The sequence below is a fragment of the Thunnus thynnus genome, chromosome 19 (genome assembly GCF_963924715.1).
Source record: "Thunnus thynnus chromosome 19, fThuThy2.1, whole genome shotgun sequence".
Classification (NCBI taxonomy): domain Eukaryota; kingdom Metazoa; phylum Chordata; class Actinopteri; order Scombriformes; family Scombridae; genus Thunnus; species Thunnus thynnus.
The window spans coordinates 24,145,985-24,165,355 of NC_089535.1; the positions used below are offsets into that span (position 1 = coordinate 24,145,985).

Consider the following 19,371-nt stretch of genomic DNA (forward strand, 5'->3'; position numbering starts at 1 on the left):
AACCTATATGAATGATTATATGATCAGGATAATAACTGGGTTCATTTTAAATCTTGAAACTGTTTTTAACAGTGATCGGGGATAAAGTCATGAAAGAGTTTCTCGTAACATTTTATAGCAGAGCTGTGCCACCTCGCCTGAAAATAATAATATCACACTTTTATTAAATATTATAAGAAGATTGAAGGAAAAAAGAGAATATCACAGAGCAAAATCTTTCCGCTCTGATCAGCTCAGGAGGTGACAATAATAGATTGATCGCGTCGTATATTCGCGCCGCGGTAATGAAATAAAACAACACATGTCACAATGTCAGGAGGAAAAAATGAAAAATATGTGGTTTTTACAAGGTGAGAAAGTAAAGAGATCAGCTTATCAGTCACAGTCAGGTGTGTATTAAAAGAAGTCACCACACAAGCAGAGAAGTATTATTTATCTTCCTGTAGGTATTATAATAACATTTTGATAACCAGCTTGATTACTGAGGTCATTGGGACTCAGATTTCCAGCATCTGTCCCCTGCCATGTAAAAATGCACGTACACAACAGTGCACACACAACTAAAGTACAGTAAGTGGATTAGGACAAAGCTGAATAACATAATAGCTCTGTGAAATGGACTAGTTCTTAACACAGTTTGACTAATGAAACTTTGTGTTTACCTTCATTTTCACATTCAACTAAGCGTTTTAGATAGTTGGGTTAAAATTAATTTGTTTCAAATCTGTCTGATCACTCAGGTTTCAAATAAAGTCCAGTGGTTAAAAAAAAAAAAAAGCAGAACCTTCCCTTAATTATGTTTCTGTCACTCTGGAGGGTCTCTACATTTCTATTCTTCTCTTTCACCCTTTGCAGGATAATGATCACCACTGAGCTTCTGTGTGTGTATGTATGTGGTAGCTACATACACTCCTCTTCCTGTGCCTGGCTCATAATTATACCTGTCAAGGAGCAACAGACAAAACCAAAGTAACAATGAACCTTCCAAATCCTCATTGATATTCAAAGCATGCCTCCTGCAGTCTCATAACTCCTACGATGGTTGAGATGAAGCCTTAGAGAAAATACCCAACGTGCTCAATTCTACCATAAATCCCTTCTGAGGTCACGGCAGCTGTATAGTGGTACCACCTCTGATCAAAGTTTTCAGCCTACACTGTAAAAAAAAAAAAAAAAAGCTCAGTCTGGAGGGCATCACTAAGTCTCCTCCATCAATCATCACCCACTGACAAACATCCACTTAAAAGAACACATTACTTTGCTTTAAAAACTTCCTCACTCTTAACAATGTCATGTTTTGATTCATTCTTAAGGTTTTTTTTCTCCTTTCCATACTTATGTAATAAAAATAAATAATACAAACTCAATAGTTCATGCCAGACAAAGTCTATTTATTTCAAAAACTCAAGGTTTAATACAATGCCTACTCGTGCAGAATTGCCAGTGTTGCAGTTAACCACGACATAATGACACATATTGATGTCCTGAGCTGATGTAAAGGATCAGGACCGCATTTTTTCATGAATCAGTAATGGCTATATAAATCCAAACTAATTTCTGATCATTTGTTTGTTTGCTCTGGTTCCAATCAATTAGCAGTCAGTACATATCTAAATTGTTTTACTAATTTCAATCTTAGCCTACAGTACTGTAGGTACATGTTAATATATATTGAGCATCTATCTTTCATAGGAAAATTAAATGAAGATATCAGATCAGACTCAGTGCTGGCAGATATCAAATGCAAATGATGTGAATTATGCAACACGAATGATGCAATGTTGTCTCTTACTTGCTATTATGCCTCATTCAGGGACGGAGCTGGACTCTCAGCACAGAGGGGGCAAAGCATTCTCAAGGGGCCTTTCTAAATGCAAGCCTATGTCTCAGGAAACATACAGTGAAGCCACTTTGAGACAAGCTTGTTCTGAAGAACAAAAAAGAAAACAGGTTGCCAGCCGCGTTCAAATGTTTCAGCACTGAGGACAGCATGTGGTGCTCTACATACACCGACTGACGAACAGTTCAATAACATGACATAAAATAGACACAGCGGTCTACAACACTACAAGGCCTATTCTAATACAAAGTGAACAGTCTACAGCACCACAGGCAGTGACACAGACAGGTGCTGAGATGCGGTAAGCATGGAGTTCAACAACACATTAATCTAACATTTTGACTGATTTCTTCATAACCAACTTTTAAGTTAATAAAAACTAATTATGGATGTATCACTCACCAGTTGTTGTCCCTGCTTAGACTGCTGTAGTTTAGTGTAACGCTAGTCCATTTGTGTATTTCTCCATCCTCCATGGAACAAAATAATCCGAACAGTTTAACAAACTTTGTACATTTCACGGTCCGTTTTAAAACTTCATCCTCCTCTCCTTCACGGTGGCAAACCTGCCAACCACTTATTAGTCCTTATTAGTGTTTATGTCCCGCTCAACACACAGTAAAGTGAGGTTGGATAGTTAGGCCTCATCCACACACGAACGCAAATGGCTCTTAATGAGCTTCAGAAGGCTGAAACTTAATCTGGCAAGTTTCATTCACCATAAACATAAAAAGACGCGAATATCTGATATTTTGGATAAAGTTTTCAGCGAAGTTAGTCATAAACTTTGAATCGCTGCTTCTGCGGTCTTCACTACCCGCAGAGTCAACGAGTAGAAATACGGACAGCGCCACTCTGACATTGCAACCCATACTGTGGTGGGAGGGGGAATTACACCCATAGTGTTGAGAACTAACATAGAGAATGAATGGAAGAAGCTGAGAGAGTTAAATTCTCCTACTCCTGCTGCACCCGCGGGGTCGAGCGCTACGTCCCTAGCGGGCCCCTACTGAGCGTAGGTCCTGGGGCGGCTGCCCCCTCTGCCTCCACGGTCGCTCCGCTTATGGCCTCATTCAAAAACAGCTTGATAAAGCAGGCTAATATGGCAAACTTCAGGCGAGAGGCAGGTGGTAGGCCTGTCCATAACTAATTTATATATTTTTTCAATTTGTGTTAAAATGTAATAATGTGATAATTACATTAATTAACCTTAATTTTGGGGGGCCCCGCCTGGTACTTAAGGCCCCACGCGCTCTGCGTACTCTGCGTATGCGGCACTGCACACCAGTCACACTGGATTCTGCTCTAATGGAGCCATATGGCAGGAGGAGTTTATTTTTTAAACTTTTGGGATTAAAAATAATGTATTTATCTTCACTTTCACTTCTTAACCTAATTTAGGCAGTGCTAACACCAGACTCACCCCCCCTCCCCCACCCCTCCAACTGCTGTCATCAATTATAAACATCTTAAATGCCAGTGGGTTTATATAGTTTTAAAGTTACAATTTTGTCAAATTGAGTAATTGTTTCAACACTAAACAGCACCACACTCTACTTCCATCAAAATGTTTACTCAACACTTCTCCAAAACATTTTAACAAAAACTGAACAGTACTAACCTGACGCACCAGATTGTTTGTTACACAGAACCATCTGAGAAGTCGTGCTTGGAAACTGTTTGAAAAAGGGCAGGCACTGTCAAAAAAAATACTTGGCAGGTGATTGGATGAACCATCTGTCTATTACCGTTTTACCTTGCAAGGCAGCTGGATCACAAGATCACGCAAGAGTCTTCATAGGACGCTGACTGGATTGAAACCCGACAAGATGGATTTTCGCATGATCTTATGATGTCATGATCATATGAATCCAGTTGACTCACAATATAAGAAGAGTAATACAGGACTGTTGTATTTAGACTGTTTTGGCCAGGAATACCTAATAAACTGACAGCTCAGTAATTATCCAGAGGCATTTCAGTGTCCCTAATACCACTAATTTAAACAACTTCATTTTCACCTGTGGTGTGACTGGTTTCACCACAGGCCTTCAATAATTAAATCTGATGTCTGTTAAACTCAGAGCACTCCGGGGAATAATGTAATAAGTCATTTCCTGCATGCAGACAGAAGTGACCAGAAACGGAGGGATACAGCTCACTGACCGGATATTAATGGCTGCTTCCGGTGATTTAGTGCTGTGGAGACCAGGTGATGGATTGAGGACACCTTCTCTGTGAACTGAAGCGTTTGGCGGCTCCATTGTAAAACAATTAGACCATTACAATAGAGTCACTTTGGCAGTGAATCTGTCTAACAGACCCCAAGTGGGCCTACCAGAGGAGAATAAAAACACTGCCTTAAGAAGAAATGATGAGATACTGTATTTGACACCAAAGGGGAGGAAAGAGGAGAGACATTCCTTATTTAGTGTCATGAACCGCTCATAGGGTTAATACTGCATGTGTGTATTTATGTGCACATGTGTGAGCCTACGCTGATATAAGAGATTAGTGTACAGGTAGTGGCATGGCCTATCAAAAAGTGAGTGATGGCAAAAAGGTAAAAGATCTTATCTTCTGTCTGTGACATGAGAATGTGTTTCTAAATGAAAAACAAACATATTTAACGAAGGTTAATAAGGAGAAAGAGAATAGCTGGATAAAACATCAATAAGTATGAAAGATAACAGCTTAAACATGCTACCCTGACTGCTACTAAGTATAAACTGCAGCAAAGACTCCTCTCAGTGGGTTTCCATCATCTCCCACTCAGTCTTCAAGTCTACCCTTCAACACCAGTAAACATTTCAATATTCATCAGTGCAGCATGCCACAAGACAAAAGCCAGTCAGAATTGGCCTCCACCTACTTAATTAAAGCAATTAATAAATATTTCACATGATAATCACTGAGAAGAATAGAACTGAGAAGCCACAGTAAAGTTTGAGCTATTGCACTGCATGGAAGGGCTGAACAATACGGTTAAAATCATTAATGAAAATATTTATCACAATATGACAATGTGTAAAATTATGTAATTGATGATGAATGTACTGAACTGTTCCACTGTTATGCTTTAAAGACAACACATCATTATTCACTGTTCCATCCGTTTATCATCTTTCTGCTTTTTTTAAATGGTAGTTCTGAGATTAAACAACACAAAAGGAGGCATTGTTCAGGGTAAAGTCAAATTCAGGGATTTCTTCAAAACTCTATTTGGCCAATATGAGGACTGCCAACTGATAGCATGTGTTCAGTATCTACACACCATGGGACTGTATCCATTTTTTCTGTCCTTTGGGCAGAGAGTTCTGGCTGCCAGAAATTTAAGATGATGAAGAAGAAGTGCTGATCCTCCAGACTTCAGCCATGACTCGTTTCATACTCTCACAGCCACATATGGTCACATCTGGAAGCTGGCCAGTACAAGCCGGTGGCCAAATAACTGTTGGCCAGCGGAGCCGTTAGATGCTACTTTAAGTGTCTTGCTCAAGGGCACCCCAAGGGTAGTTTTTGAAGTAGCACCCGTTCATTTTGTTTAATCAGATTTTCCCAGCTGGTTCAACAATTCAAACTGCTCTGCTCTATTATATCCTGCTGTTACCCAAATAGAATAATCCACATTTTGACAGTCCAATTTTTCAGTCCCCATTATACCGTATTAAAGATACACCCCTTAATTTTGTCATAGCAACGCTGTTTACAAGTGAGTTCCAAAACAGCACTGAGTTGGCAGGAAATTATGGGATTTGGAGAGCTATAAAAATATGATTTTAAAGAAAAAGCATTTAATTTACTTTTAAAATTCAGTATTACAGAAAGCAGTACATCATTATTTAACTGCTGATAATTTAACTATATTATTAACCTCAGCTGAGGAGTGAAAACACTGGGAACCACTCGCTGAAAAAATGTTATCTGTCAATGTTTTTCCATGTGAATTTGTTGACTGTCATTCAAAACAAACAGGAAGGAATTTGCAGTAAGAGCAAAATTTACTTTACACTTGCTCTGTTACTGGGAAAACTGGGAAAATCAAGCCTTTCTGCCAGTTTAGATGATGGTTGTGGCCCAGTTTTTAGCACATTTTTATTCTGAGAAATAATACATCAGAGAACCCAGAAAACCAATTCACAAAACATAAATAATATGGGAACTAATTACAAGATAAAATAAATGAAAATTGGTGTCTTGAGATATGAACTATGTACTACAATAAAAACCGTACCACTATTAAATTAATTATGACAGATGAATGAAAAGTTCTTAAATTATATTGCCAAATCCCCTTGACTAATTCACACTGAAAACGGAGTATATTGCATTATCTCCTTTTTGTTGTTGCTGGAGTCATTATTCTAAACAAAAAAATTACACTTTCCAGGGAAAAAAATGACCAAGCCTTGATTTTTTTGGCCAAAATGTTTTTTGTCTTTGCAGCACTGAAAATCAATTCTCATTGATATTGCCAGTGTTAAGAAAGCCAAATATAATAAATAAACCCCCTTGTGACTAAAGCAACACGTGCTGAGATTTTTTTTAAAAAAAGGTTAGACTTACATAACTCCATTAATCTTCAACAGGAAACATTTGAAAGCCAGCCAAAGGTCCCTTCACTTCATCATGACTGTTTCTGCAGCTTTTACACTTCAATGAAATGTATTTGCTATAAGACGGAGGCGACTTTTTCTAATGACAACTGCATTCTTCTAGCTACTTAGGTACACCTTTCATATAAATCATAGTATAGCAAGCACAGCATGATTTGTATACATATATTATTTGTATGGCAGCACACAATGCACAGAAATGAGTTTCTTGTTAAATAAAGTGCCATCTGAAACCCTGGGGAAGTGGTTATGTGCTGTAAACCCATGGCTTTCAGTTGAAAAAAACAACAACAAAAACAGGACTATGGCAGAAGGAGGCTAGTTTATTGGTAGGTTTATTTAGTAAGCATTTTATTTATCCAGGGAATGTTCAGCATGCATGTTTTAGCACTGCCTTCCATATTCAATGACACTACAACAAAAAATTCACCAGACAGCAAATCCTACATTTTCATCACTTGATCAGTTGTGTCTAGCTCAAGGGCACATTAGCAGTAGTTGAGGAGAAAAGGAGAGAAGAGAAATAATTCATCTTTGCTGTGATCTTACCAGCATGACATGTGTGCTGTTTACTGTGGTGTTGTATAATCTTTAGGGCACCTTTAGGCAACAATCAGCCCCCACGTTTACAGACAGCTGCACTCCAAACTTCTTTGGTGATTTGACAGACAATTCTGCTACTCAATGTAACTAGATACATACAAATACCCATATGTAAACACAAGCCCGGAGGGCAGGCCTAAAGGCACTGTACCTTATATATTCCAATCTGCTCACTGCAGTGTTTAATCAGCTAGCAGACTGAGTGCAGTGCAGATTTGTTTTCACTTTTCACAGGAATGTATTTCTCCCCTTTATATTCAAACATTATATGTCTATTAACTCAGACACAGACCCTATGAAATGTACACTTTAACTTCTTCGAACAGCGGACAGTGAATCTTGAGTGGTACTCTCATCCTGGGCACTATAATAGCCAGAAAAACAACAATCATTAGTGGAAATGCTTCACAATCTATGTTTAGACGACCTTTTGTGGTTGTGCAAATAATGACTGTTGTCCCTCTGAGACATCGAAGTATCTGTGTCTGACAATGGAAACAGCAGACAAACTCATTAACGGATTTTCAATTGCAGTTTAGAATGAACGTGTTTCAAAAGGAATCAAATCACCTTAAGGTGATAAAGATGCTATTACATTAAGTTCAAATAATGTGCAGTGGTGATGTGTGAATTCTGGCTGTTGCGTAATAACATGCAATGTTATTCTGCTGCTTATAGCAGTCAACCTATGATAGAAATATTTGGGATATTTCAGGTTTTGAGCTAAGTAACTACAAGCTCAACTGCAACAACAAGCACTCTGGAGCAACTTTATATGTTGACAACATCAAGCAAGACGAACCTCTGTCAAAACCGCGGATTCAGCTCCAAGTAGGGCTGTGATGGTATGGATTTTTTTTTTTTTTAACTGCGGTGAAAAAGCAACGTACCCCCTTGGTTTGGCGGTTTACTGACCCCACCCCTGTAATCCTGTCCACCTGCGGAGCAGTTAGCTCAGCTAGCTGGATGGCGGAGTCGTGGATACTGTCGTGCATCCACGTCTCAGTGAAGATAAGCAGTTTGTCATTTCTCTCCAGGAGGTCAGAAGCAGTTTTGGGTAGTCTAGTTTATTGTCGATGGAGTGGATGTTGGCGAGGAAGACTGACAGGAGAGCTGGTTGACTGGTGTTAGCCTTTAGCCTAGCTTGGATGCCAGCTTGCTTGCCATGCTTCCAGTTTCTCGCACACCACTTACAGCGTGCCCCTGGGTGGTCATTCTCGTGAGGGAATGCAGAGGTCTTGCAGCCTGGTGTCTGGAGCAAGCCCAGGAAACACAGATTCTCCAACATATCACGTAACCTCCTACATCTCTACTATATTACTATTTATCACACAGTACATGTGCAAGCACATCAGACCAACATATGACAGTTGTAGTTAACATTTAACAAAATAAAAAATTTAGTGATGATGGTAATGAGCTCAACCCCATGGTAAGCATCACATGACTGTAGTATTGCAGTAATGCGGTTATCGTCACAGCCTTAGCTCCAAGCTATGAATCAATTAATACCGTCCTCTAGCTTAATGAGATTTCTATCTGCCTCCCTCCATCTAATCAACACACTGACCATTAGCAGTCTGCAGAGCTGTGCCAGGCCATACGCTTCCCATTTCTCTGACTTGTGGCCAAGTCTTTGCATGTCAATGTGTCTGGCAGCCGCCCAGGTGTCGACCCAATGAAGACCGGACACATCTTCATTCTTTTTTTTTTTTTTTTTTTTAATCCACTCACCCCTTACAGGCTGGTCATAGCAACTGCCGCCCCAAAAACACCAAACTACAGTATCTCTTAGAATTACCGTAGACATGGTTCAAAACAAAGAAAAGAAAAAGGGAAGACAGGAAAACATGTCCACTAACAAGGTCATCTCCAACTCCTCTTCTTGTGCCTTTATGTCATCACTCTGCCTTTGTTTCTCCCTCTCACACTCTCTAAGACTTGAGACCAATCAGATTAAAAAGTCAGAGAGACCCAACAGTCTGTGGCTGATGCTTGTCTTGTTGTTGTTGAAGCTCTGGCTCCAAAACAACAGGATATATGCCCCTATCCCTATCATGTCTCCTGACCACCCAGCACACACACTACTGAGCAGATGATAAAGAAAATGTCTATAAGCTGACTGGGTGGCTCACCTTGGCAGTGACTCCAGAGACTGGGGCCAAATCAGGCTCTCATGAAGAGAAGAAAGAGAGACAGAAAGAAATAAAGCTGTAAGCCCTTGACTCGTCCCCTGGGCAAAACAACAATCTGCTGCTTTCAGAGGCCATCCCTGAACTCATCAGACAACACAGGTTTGCTAAAGTGGCGTGGATTACGCATAAATGGAGGAATACAGCAGGGGGACTGTGTGAATGGGTAATGAGTTGAACACAAAATAAGTTGCAAAGGCTTATTCAAAGCCAACGTTGTTGTTTGTGTGGGATTAGTGATTTATCATTTCTTGGATGGCAGAGAAGGAGAGTTTTCTAATAACATTGTGGTTGTGCAAATAAGCGAGAACTGCTGACAAAGTCAAAATTCAATCTAAACTTTGTCTCATATCAGATTGAGTTTTATGGTCTAAACCTGGTCTTAATTCTTGTTTTTGGCTACTTGGGGGTAGAATAATTCCAAATGTATCTGAAAGACACACAGCCCAGACATATTATCACCTTATAAAGATTTTACGGCTGACATGTTCACTGAAAATTGGCTGTTTACACATCATGGATGTGATGATCCACCTGATGAATACAATCTCATATCCAATATTGACTCTCCTTTAAAGCTCTGTTTTGGTCTCCACCAACTCCTGAGAAAAATGTCAGGCTCTTTAGCTAGATGTCTGCCATTTGGAGATGGACAGGTAGTGTGCAGTGGGTTTATAAGAGCTTGTTTGCTGAAATCAGCTGCCTGCTGCTGCTGGAAAAAAGCTTAATGAGAGTGCTGAAATTGAACCATGCAGTAAATGTGTCATGAAACCAAAACAACTACCTAAAAGATGCCAAATATCTCTGTAAAGATTTAGGGATGGGTGACAATTTTCTGAAGGTTTGTCGCCACAAGTGAGTGATGGCTTTCACATTACAGAGTGATTTGAATCAAAATACTAAATCAGTTGGGCTTTGAAATTGGATACTCTGTGGGAGCATGACTTCAGTTCAAGGTGAGGAGCCTGGATCAGTGATTGCTGTCACAAATGGATTCATCAAGAGCGTCCAGACAGCAGCTTATTCAAAAGTGACATTTCATCTGTCAAATGTGCCAGAAGCTTAACTTCACCAAGCTGTTTTTAGACTCGGCTGGTGGCTTTTATAAATGACTTTAAAAATTTAGAATAAAGAATGTCGTAATGCATTGAGATGATTTTAAGAAGAAACTATAATGAATACAATTATTGAAGAAATTACATTTATTCAAACTGTATATATTTAATCTCTTTTACAATTAGATTTTTTTTTATTTATGTTGTGGTTTGTTGTTTAAGGACTGAGAAAACACTAGTTCAATTATTGATTAAAGTCGGTATTTAGGCTGTTCAAGCAAGGACTAAGTGTTTATAAAACAATCAACAGCTCAATGGTCTGTGTACAATTTCCCCAAGTGAAAAAAGCTTTAAATACACTCACTGGCCACTTCATTAGGTTTGCCTGTTCAACTGCTCATTAAAGCACATATCTAATCAGCCAATCAGGCAGCAGCAACTCAATGCATTTAGGCATGTAGACATAGTCAAGACGATCTGCTGAAGTTCAAACAAAACATCAGAATGGGGAAGAAAGGTGATTTAAGTGACTTTGAATGTGGCATGGTTGTTGGTGCCAGGTGGGCTGGTTTCAGTATTTCAGAAACTGCTGATATACTGGGATTTTCACTCACAACCATCTCTAGGGTTTACAGAGAATGGTCCAAAGAAGAGAAAATATCCAGTGAGTGGCAGTTCTCTGGGCGAAAATGCCTTGTTGATGGCAAAGGTCAGAGGAGAATGGCCACATTGGTTCGAGATGATAGAGAGGCAACAGTAACTCGTTACAACCGAGGTATGCAGAAGAGCATTGTTGAACGCACAACACGTCAAACCTTGAAGCAGATGAGCTACAGCAGCATAAGACCACACAGGGTGCCACTCCTGTCAGCTAAGAGGAGGAAACTGAAGCTACAATTGGCACGAGTTCACTAAAATTGGACAATAGAAGACTGGGAAAATATTGCCTGGTCTGATGAGTCTTGACTTCTGCTGCGACATTCAGATGGTGGGGTCAGAATTTGGCGTAAACAACGCTGTCATGGTGTGGGGGATATTTTCTTGGCACACTTTGGGCCCCTTAGTACAATTGAGCATCATTTAAACGCCACAGCCTACCTGAGTATTGTTGCTGACCATGTCCATCCCTTCATGACCACAGTGTGCCCATCTTCTAATGGCTACTTCCAGCAGGATAATGCTCCATGTCACAAAGCTCAAATCATCTCAAACTGGTTTCTTGAACATGACCATGAGTTCACTGTACTCAAATGGCCTCCGCAGTCACCAGATGTCAATCCAATCGAGCACCTTTGGGATGTGGTGGAACGGGAGATTTGCATTATGGATGTGCAGCCGACCAATCTGCAGCGACTGCGTGATGCTATCGTGTCAATATGGACCAAAATCTCTGAGGAATGTTTCCAGAAATTTGTTGAGGCAGTTCTGAAGGCAAAAGGGGGCTCAACCTGGTACTAGCACGGTGTACCTAATAAAGTGGCCGATGAGTGTATACCCTTAAATTGAACCTTTCACATTGTGTGACATTATCACATATTCCAGTTGTTCCAACACATCATTGAAGGCACATGATGCACAGACTGAGTGAAATATTAACATTAAACTTAAGATTCTATTACATAAGGTGTAAATATGGTATATGTCGCCTGCAACATGTTATTCATATTTGGTATCTTCATTTGAATATAACATAACATAATTCTGATGGTTTGTACAATGTTTCTCTACACAACATTAGTTTGTATTGATGGATTCACTAGTAGGCAGAGGTTAAATGATTGCAGTTTTAAAGGCCTGTAATAACATTTAGACTAAACCGAGGATGCATAAAAATAACTGAACAAGCATTTTTTAATGACCTCCAGTGGGGATTTTATCTCAGGCCGGCTGCTCTCCTGTTGGCTGTGTGCCTGTTCTGTAAGACGGATAACAGCAGTAGGTAAAGCACCAGTCCTAACAGTATAACTAGTAGTGGTCAGTTGTAGAGTGTGTGTTTTCACCCGCTAACCTTTCTTAACCTCAAAACAGGCCACAGCTGCTCACATAAGAAATTACCTGCACTCTGAAAGGGACCTCAAGAGAAAAACTCTCCAAGTGTTCATTTACAGTAACAACAATCAATAGTCTGTAATCCACAGATGAGAGACAACTTTAAATATGGAGAAAATTGATGGAAAAAACATGAATGGTAAATTCTGTCATTGGTATTCTATCCAATACAGTTTGAGATCATGTTCAATGTGAAGTGAAGACACGTTCTGCTGCAGTCTTGTGACTAAAGGCTTTAGGTTGCAGAGCAGATGTAGAGAAACACCTAGGGCAAAACTACAACAATGACCTCTTTACTTTACCATACACCATCAGTAGTCATGTATGAACATATGCGGGCTATGGGTCCAACTCATAGATAGATAAACAGCTTAACAAGGTGGTGGTTTTACACCACAAAAATTACAAACAGAATACAATGAGAAAATACCAATTAAACTATGTGAAATGTGTTCATATCAAAGTTGTGACTACAGTGGAGCCTGGACTATTAAGGCACAGTCACCCATAGCAATCAGGCAGGTTTGTAGAGCAACCAAAAGACATCTGCAGTAGGTAGAATAGAGGATAAATATATCTGAAATGTATCTAAGACCCTGACCCTGTAAAACCCTTAAAATATATTCTAAAACACACAGGCAACCAGTAAAGGCCAGGTGTAACATGTTCTCATCTCTTGGCATTAGATAAGAGCCTATAAGGCAGTATTTTGGATTAAATGAAGGAAGGGGATTGCTTTATGCCTGAGCTGTGCATAAAAAGAATTACAAAAGTCCACATGAGAAGAGATAAAAGCATGGATGACTTTTTCAAGATCACTGAAGGTTAGAAAGGACTTAATTTGAGCTGTAATCCATGGCTGTCAGAGGGAACAAACCACTGACCTTCCAACTACGCACAAATGATCACTATTTTAGAAAGCAGGTTATAGATGGTTTGAATATATAGATAGTTAGCACTTTTGTAGTTATTTCTCTTTGTCTAGGCAGCATTGTCATCTGTTTTTACTGATAAATAACTATCCCCTCATAGTAAGTGTGAGCCAGAGCTGTCCAAGTAGATGGAAATCTGTCAAAACCTTCTTTTTGTTTTTCCTTTATTTGACTGGGTAAAAGGTTTCATTGAGATTAAACTCTCTTTTTCAAGAGAGATCTGGCCAAGAGGACAGCACAGCAAGAACATTGCGGCAACAATAATATGCTAGAAAAGAGTATATGTAATATCCAGTTAAGATGAACAGGTACAGAATGAGTTTTCCAAAACAAAGGTAAAACCATATATAAGTAGCAAAAGCACTGACCAAGACTTATATTCCCCAGATCCTTTAAAACTGACTTGAACCTTTTTTTTTTTAAGAACTATGAATCCTGTAATATGAGTGTGTACAGCATGGGCAAATGGGTGTGAATGAGGACAATCACAAAATCAATAACAAATGGAGGAGAGACGTGAGAAAGGGAGAGGTAGAAACAGTTAGGAGGAGAAGAAGAAAACAAGATGACTTTCCAGCACCATGGACAGCTCATAGGACTCATAAAACCTTGCAAGGTCCTTACAATATAGCCTTTTAAATCAATCTTCACTGCACACAGATCAGACATACTCTTGTATCACCTCATTTGCTAATAGGCTTTCTTTACACTCCGTGGCCTGGACAATAGTGCTCAGAGCTAAAGTGACCTGGGTCTTTATTCTCAGTTTATAGCTCCAAAGCATAAGGGGCCAACCTCCACCTCCTTCCCCACAAACACACACTCCTCTATGGTTACCAGCTGCTTTGAAAGTGTCTAGTTACCTGCCTGCGTCCTAGCAGTAGTAGCAGTCTACAGTTTACACTACGGTGCTGCAACACGTTGCTCGTTGATATTACAAATAGCCTTATCTCCTTCCCGCCAAGAAAATTAATTCCCCTCAGCAAATCGGGCTTGTTAGCAACAAGAGGTCCATTTTAGATGCTGAGGTCAAATACATAATTAATATGAGGCTGAAGCGTAGTATACACAGGAGATAATATATGTTTAGAGGACAAGGCCAGTGCAAACAGTTCCCGCGACTCTGACATTGGTGCCACTTCACTGAACAGCTGCAGGCTACTAATTTATCCAAAGCATGAATGTGCGGTCTGTGCTGTAAAAGCTGTGCGTGTGCAAGTTTGGTGTAAGTGAAAAATAGAAAAAGAAAAAGAAAAAAAACTTACCTTAACTGCTTCAGCGTGAGTGACTTTGTCGAAGACTTTGTCATTGACTTTCATGATCTGGTCCCCGATCCGGAGACCCTCTTTCTCCGCCAGGCTCCCCGGCTCCACTAGGGACACGTAGATGCCGACCCCGTGCTCCGAGCCGCCCCGGATGCTGAAGCCCAGGCCCTCGTTGCTCTTGTGCCGCTTCATCGTGACCTGCCGCAACTCACCCGGCGGCTCGTGGATAAAGTTCCTCCCGAGGAGAGGCACCAGGGGAGCTGTCCCGTCGCTACTGGTGCTGAAGCTGTCCGGCGAGCCCCGCAGTGCCACCTGAAACTCGGGCGGGTTGTTTGGCGAGAAATGTCCCGGGGGAGTCGGGCTGGCGCTGGGGAAGTCGCCCGGTGGGGGTTCCGCGTTGCCGTTGCTCGCAACTAAATCCGATTTTAAGTAGAGGCCCTCCGAAGTGTACTGCTCGAAGAGCAGCTGGTCAGAGCGCGGGATGACCAGCCGCAACATGGGCAGAAGTTGCCGCTTGCTGGGCGCGTTGAGGATGACGTTGAGGGTCTGTACCAGGTCGTACACGTTGCGTTTGGAGTGGTAGACGTTGAGGCAGTGGATGAACTGCTCCCTCTCGAAGTCGTTAAGCAGGAGGTTGAGCGCGTTGTGCAGCTTCCTCACGTTGGCCGAGAGCGTCCGCGCGCTGGAGGCCACAGAGTTGGCCGAGGAGCTGAGCGACATGCGCTCCAGGTCGGTATTGCTCATCCTGGCGGTGTGACCGGGACACGGCGCCACACTGGTGCGGGTTAGAGAGCTGGCATTACGGGCTGGCGGCGCGGGATTAGACCGGCGCTTGGCATCACGACCGCTGGAAGACGCACACTCCGGTTATATCCATGTCCATCTCTCTCCAGCAGATGCTCCACTTATTATTCGCAATTTGCAGGACAGAGCGACGGAAGGGCAACTTCAACAGGCAATTAAGTCCAACTAATTCAATTTCACAGTCGACATAAGTTAATTAGCACTTACCATCATTTAGAGACCAGCACTTGAATTCTGCAAACTTCGCGTGGAAAACGGTGCGTCAAAACTGGACGTGCGATAAACAGCCTCGCGGAAAACTCGTCCCGCTCCGCCGGAGAGCTTAGCAATGAGCCACGTAGGATCTCAGCCTGCGTGTCATTAGCTGCGGTCTTATTTTCCAGGAGGTCAGGTGGCTGCCGAGCCGCCGCTTCTCTGGTGTCCGCTTCACCGTCAACAGCTCCACTACAAGGCGGAATAAACAACACCGCAACTGAAAACTACCTGTATTTAGTTCACTGTTGGGTTCGCAACTCAGAAAGAAAAGCTATTTCATCGACGAAGAAAAAGAAAAGACAAAAAGTTATTTTTTTCTGCTCCTGCTCAGCGTCCCGAGGAGTTCATGATATCCTGCTCCGGTCTCGGTTTTAGTTCCAAACGACGTCAAGTTCACAAAAATAATTATCCACCAGTGTATTCCAGCCGTTTGTTTGTTTGTTGATGTTATTATTAGCCTGTTAACAGTCCGGTCGCAGTGTTGAGGTGACCCGCTGCTCGGTGTCTCCGTTTCTCAGACGTTACTACAGCTCTTACCCGCCTCTGACCGTCCTCTGTCAGGAAATGACGCAGCCTCGTGCAGCCAACACGTTATTTATAACCAACAACATGCGCTCGTGGCCCCATGCTCGCGACACTACAGAGAACAATAAGTTGCTAAACGGACGTTAATTGCTACGTATTGATTAGCTCCAGCTTGTAGCCTGTTAGCGTAAGTGTAATGTTAACCCATGAGATGCACAAGCTGCTTTTAGGACGTATTGATTGTGACTAAAAGGGAAGATAGTGGGACAGGGATTCCAGTTTCATGTCTGTTGTTTTTATATTAAGATTGTCTTTGGATTTTTCTTGCTTATTGTTTAAGAGGATTCTATGATGTCATGTATTACTGTCTGTCCTGTTTTTTCTGACATCAGGGACCATGTTGGAAACAAGTGTTCTCACTTTTACATGTTATCCCTTGGATTCATTGTCTTCTATATCCATAAATAAAATCAATCAATCAGTCAAACTGGGCACAAACCCTATAGTATGCCCTTGTAATTTTGTTTTTATTCACCACTTTTCGGTTCTTATATTTAAATTTGTATTTTTATAGCATATATGCAGCAAAAGATGATTTGCAGAACGTTTTATAGTTTGATTTCTCTCATTATTTCACCAGGGAGTTTCACCAGAAACTCTGTTTAAATATTACTATTGTTTCTTTTTCACAACTGCTGTTCAGTGTAAATAAACTCATCAATGCTGTTGTGTTTACAACAATTTATAATGCATAAAGTTTACTCCAAAGTGGCTGCTAGAGTGCACACTGTGGAATAACACAAAAGAGAAACACATAAAAAAGCATTACTAATAGACCGCTTTCAAAGCTGACATTGGGAGTTGTCATAGTTGGAAAAACATCAGTGATGACTCCTGTATTCATGTGTACCAGTTAGTCATGGCAGTGAGCCAGAATCGACAATGCCAGGACCCTGAAGCCAAAGCAGCTAAATGGATTTCAGCCATCATTAACTTGATTATTTACACCTGTGCTTTTCCCACTGTGACATCTCAAAATGAAAAACGCCTCCTTTTCCCAAAAGACAACTGGTTAACAGTTTTGAAATCACCTATATGATTAATAATTATAATTATTAGTATTATAATAAGCCTTTTTCTTTTAAACTGCAATTTCACCAAATAAATTTCCTCATTTAGATGCCCTCTATAGTGGCCAGTGTAGATTTTCTTACATTTATCATCTATCATTATTGAACTCTTACTACAGAAGCTACAACTATATACAGTACACTACTGGTTAGTTGACCACAGAGTGGCCATATAATAATGGCATAAAAGAACATTTTAGTGCAGAAAACTTTATTCTCAGATTCTCTGGCTTAAACAGAAACCAAAACAACTTTTAAAATGACTTGTGGGCTAAACCGGCATCTGGTGGAGGCTAATCTCACCTGTCTTTAATGTTGACATGGAATATAAAGACCATGAGGCACGATGAGATCAGATGATTAGATCTCAACTTATAGTAGAAGGTTTCATTGTACCTTTATTTCCTATTTCCTGATAAATTCTTTGCCATTTTTGTATCCTTAAATCCCACATTGTGAAAAAGCAGCTTTTATTTAATATCATATCACATTGAATTCATGCATCTTTCCCTGATTGCCTGATTTCACTCCATTGTCCAGATAGCATCAATCTTTTCCTGGAGGTCGCCTGGTGGTGAGAGTTTAACTAGCTTTGGAATCCCTTATCCATGAGTCCTCGAGCCGTAGCCAAAAGGAGCAAAGTGGAGTTGAACTCAGTTGCCCTAGTGATCAATCACAAGTGCAAAACGGTGAGAATATCAACTGTAAATGAAGCCTGGTGCTCTGAGGCCACTGTGTTGACAAATGGCACTTTGCAGTTTTTGGCAGAGTTTCAGAGCTGATCCTTCATTAAAAATTGCAGCTGCTAAGAGCCAAATATTCATTCTGCTTTATTAACCAGAAACTGATGTGTTTGAAAGGCTGACCGGGGCAAACTGAGCACTGTCTGCTCTCAGAAAAAGAACTACTGTGTCGGTTTAATTTGAAATTGGGACCAAGTGTGCGCTGGGTGATAAAAATCCCTCATGCAAAAGTGAGTGAAAAATGAAAACAGACTTGGAAAATCAAAATGGTCTATGGAAATTAATCAATAACATGGAGCAGTGATTATCGGAGGAGTAAATGAGATTAAAGCCGAGCCGACTGAAATCACAGATGAAGTCAACACTCTGCTTCCTGAAAGTGTCACAGCAGAATTGTCAGCCAGACAGAAACACAGTCAGCCAGATAAAAAGCATCTGATAGCATATGCATAGTTTCAGAGGAGGTTTATCAGTTAATGGTTTTTCTCTCTAAGTCTTTATTTTTTCTTTTCTTCTTCTAGATAAGCATTCCAAGCTCTTTGATTTCTTCATAATGGTGATAGTTCATTCCAGTTTATGATAAGATGGTTTGATACAATGATTAGGGCTGCGACTACCGATTATTTTCATTTTCATTTCATTTTTCAAATTAATTGATTAATCATTTATGAAAATGTCATAAAAAATGTAAAAAAATAAAATACAATAAAGGCTCACCACAAGTTAACAGAGCCCAAGACAACATCTTCAAATTGTTTGTCTTGACTGATTGACTCATCAATTAATCGATGAATCGTTGTGGCACTATTGAAGATACACTCTGATTTTTAGGATCCAACAGCCTTTCCTGGTTCAAAATGACAACACCAGCCTGCACAAACCAAGGTCCATAAAGAAATGGTTTTCACAGTTTGGTGTGGAAGAACGTGACTAGCCTGCACAGAGCCCTGACCTCAATCTCATCTAACATCTTGGGGATGAAATGTAATGTCGACTGCAAGCCACTTCTAAAATATTGAGTGGAGGCTCAATTAATATATGGTCAACAATTACATAAACTATAGCAGTCATGTTTGGATGTCTAATGAAGCTATGCAAGTGTTCTGTGGCGAAAAAAAAGATGAATATGAACTTTTTAAATCGACTTAGAAATTGACTAATGGCAACAAAACTACCAAATTGTGCATTCTGTATGGTGATTGTGGGTCCACTGGTAATCTGGCAGTGCTGAATAACCCATGATTACCATAAACTGTGTCCAGAAGAGTCCAACTGGCAATATAATAATGCAATTTAATGTGCATGAGAAAACAAAGTCTCAATTATCTTTTTAATAACCGTGAAATTACACACAAGGCATAG

General features: G+C 40.5%; 1 protein-coding gene across 3 annotated transcripts in view; it reads right to left on the reverse strand.

Annotated features, from left to right (window-relative positions):
• The window catches only part of whrna (whirlin a), a 139,800-nt gene extending 123,191 nt beyond the window's left edge, over positions 1–16,609 (reverse strand). Inside the window, exon 1 of one of the 3 annotated variants that reach the window (XR_010924608.1) lies at positions 14,553–16,609. Coding sequence is in view for 2 of the 3 variants with exons in the window: in XM_067573883.1 (XP_067429984.1) it covers positions 14,553–15,296 (744 nt within the window). In the remaining variant the exon portion in view is untranslated. The remainder of the gene's footprint in view (positions 1–14,552) is intronic. The other 2 variants (XM_067573883.1, XM_067573884.1) reach the window with 2 other exon arrangements.
• Positions 16,610–19,371: the final 2,762 nt, after the last annotated feature.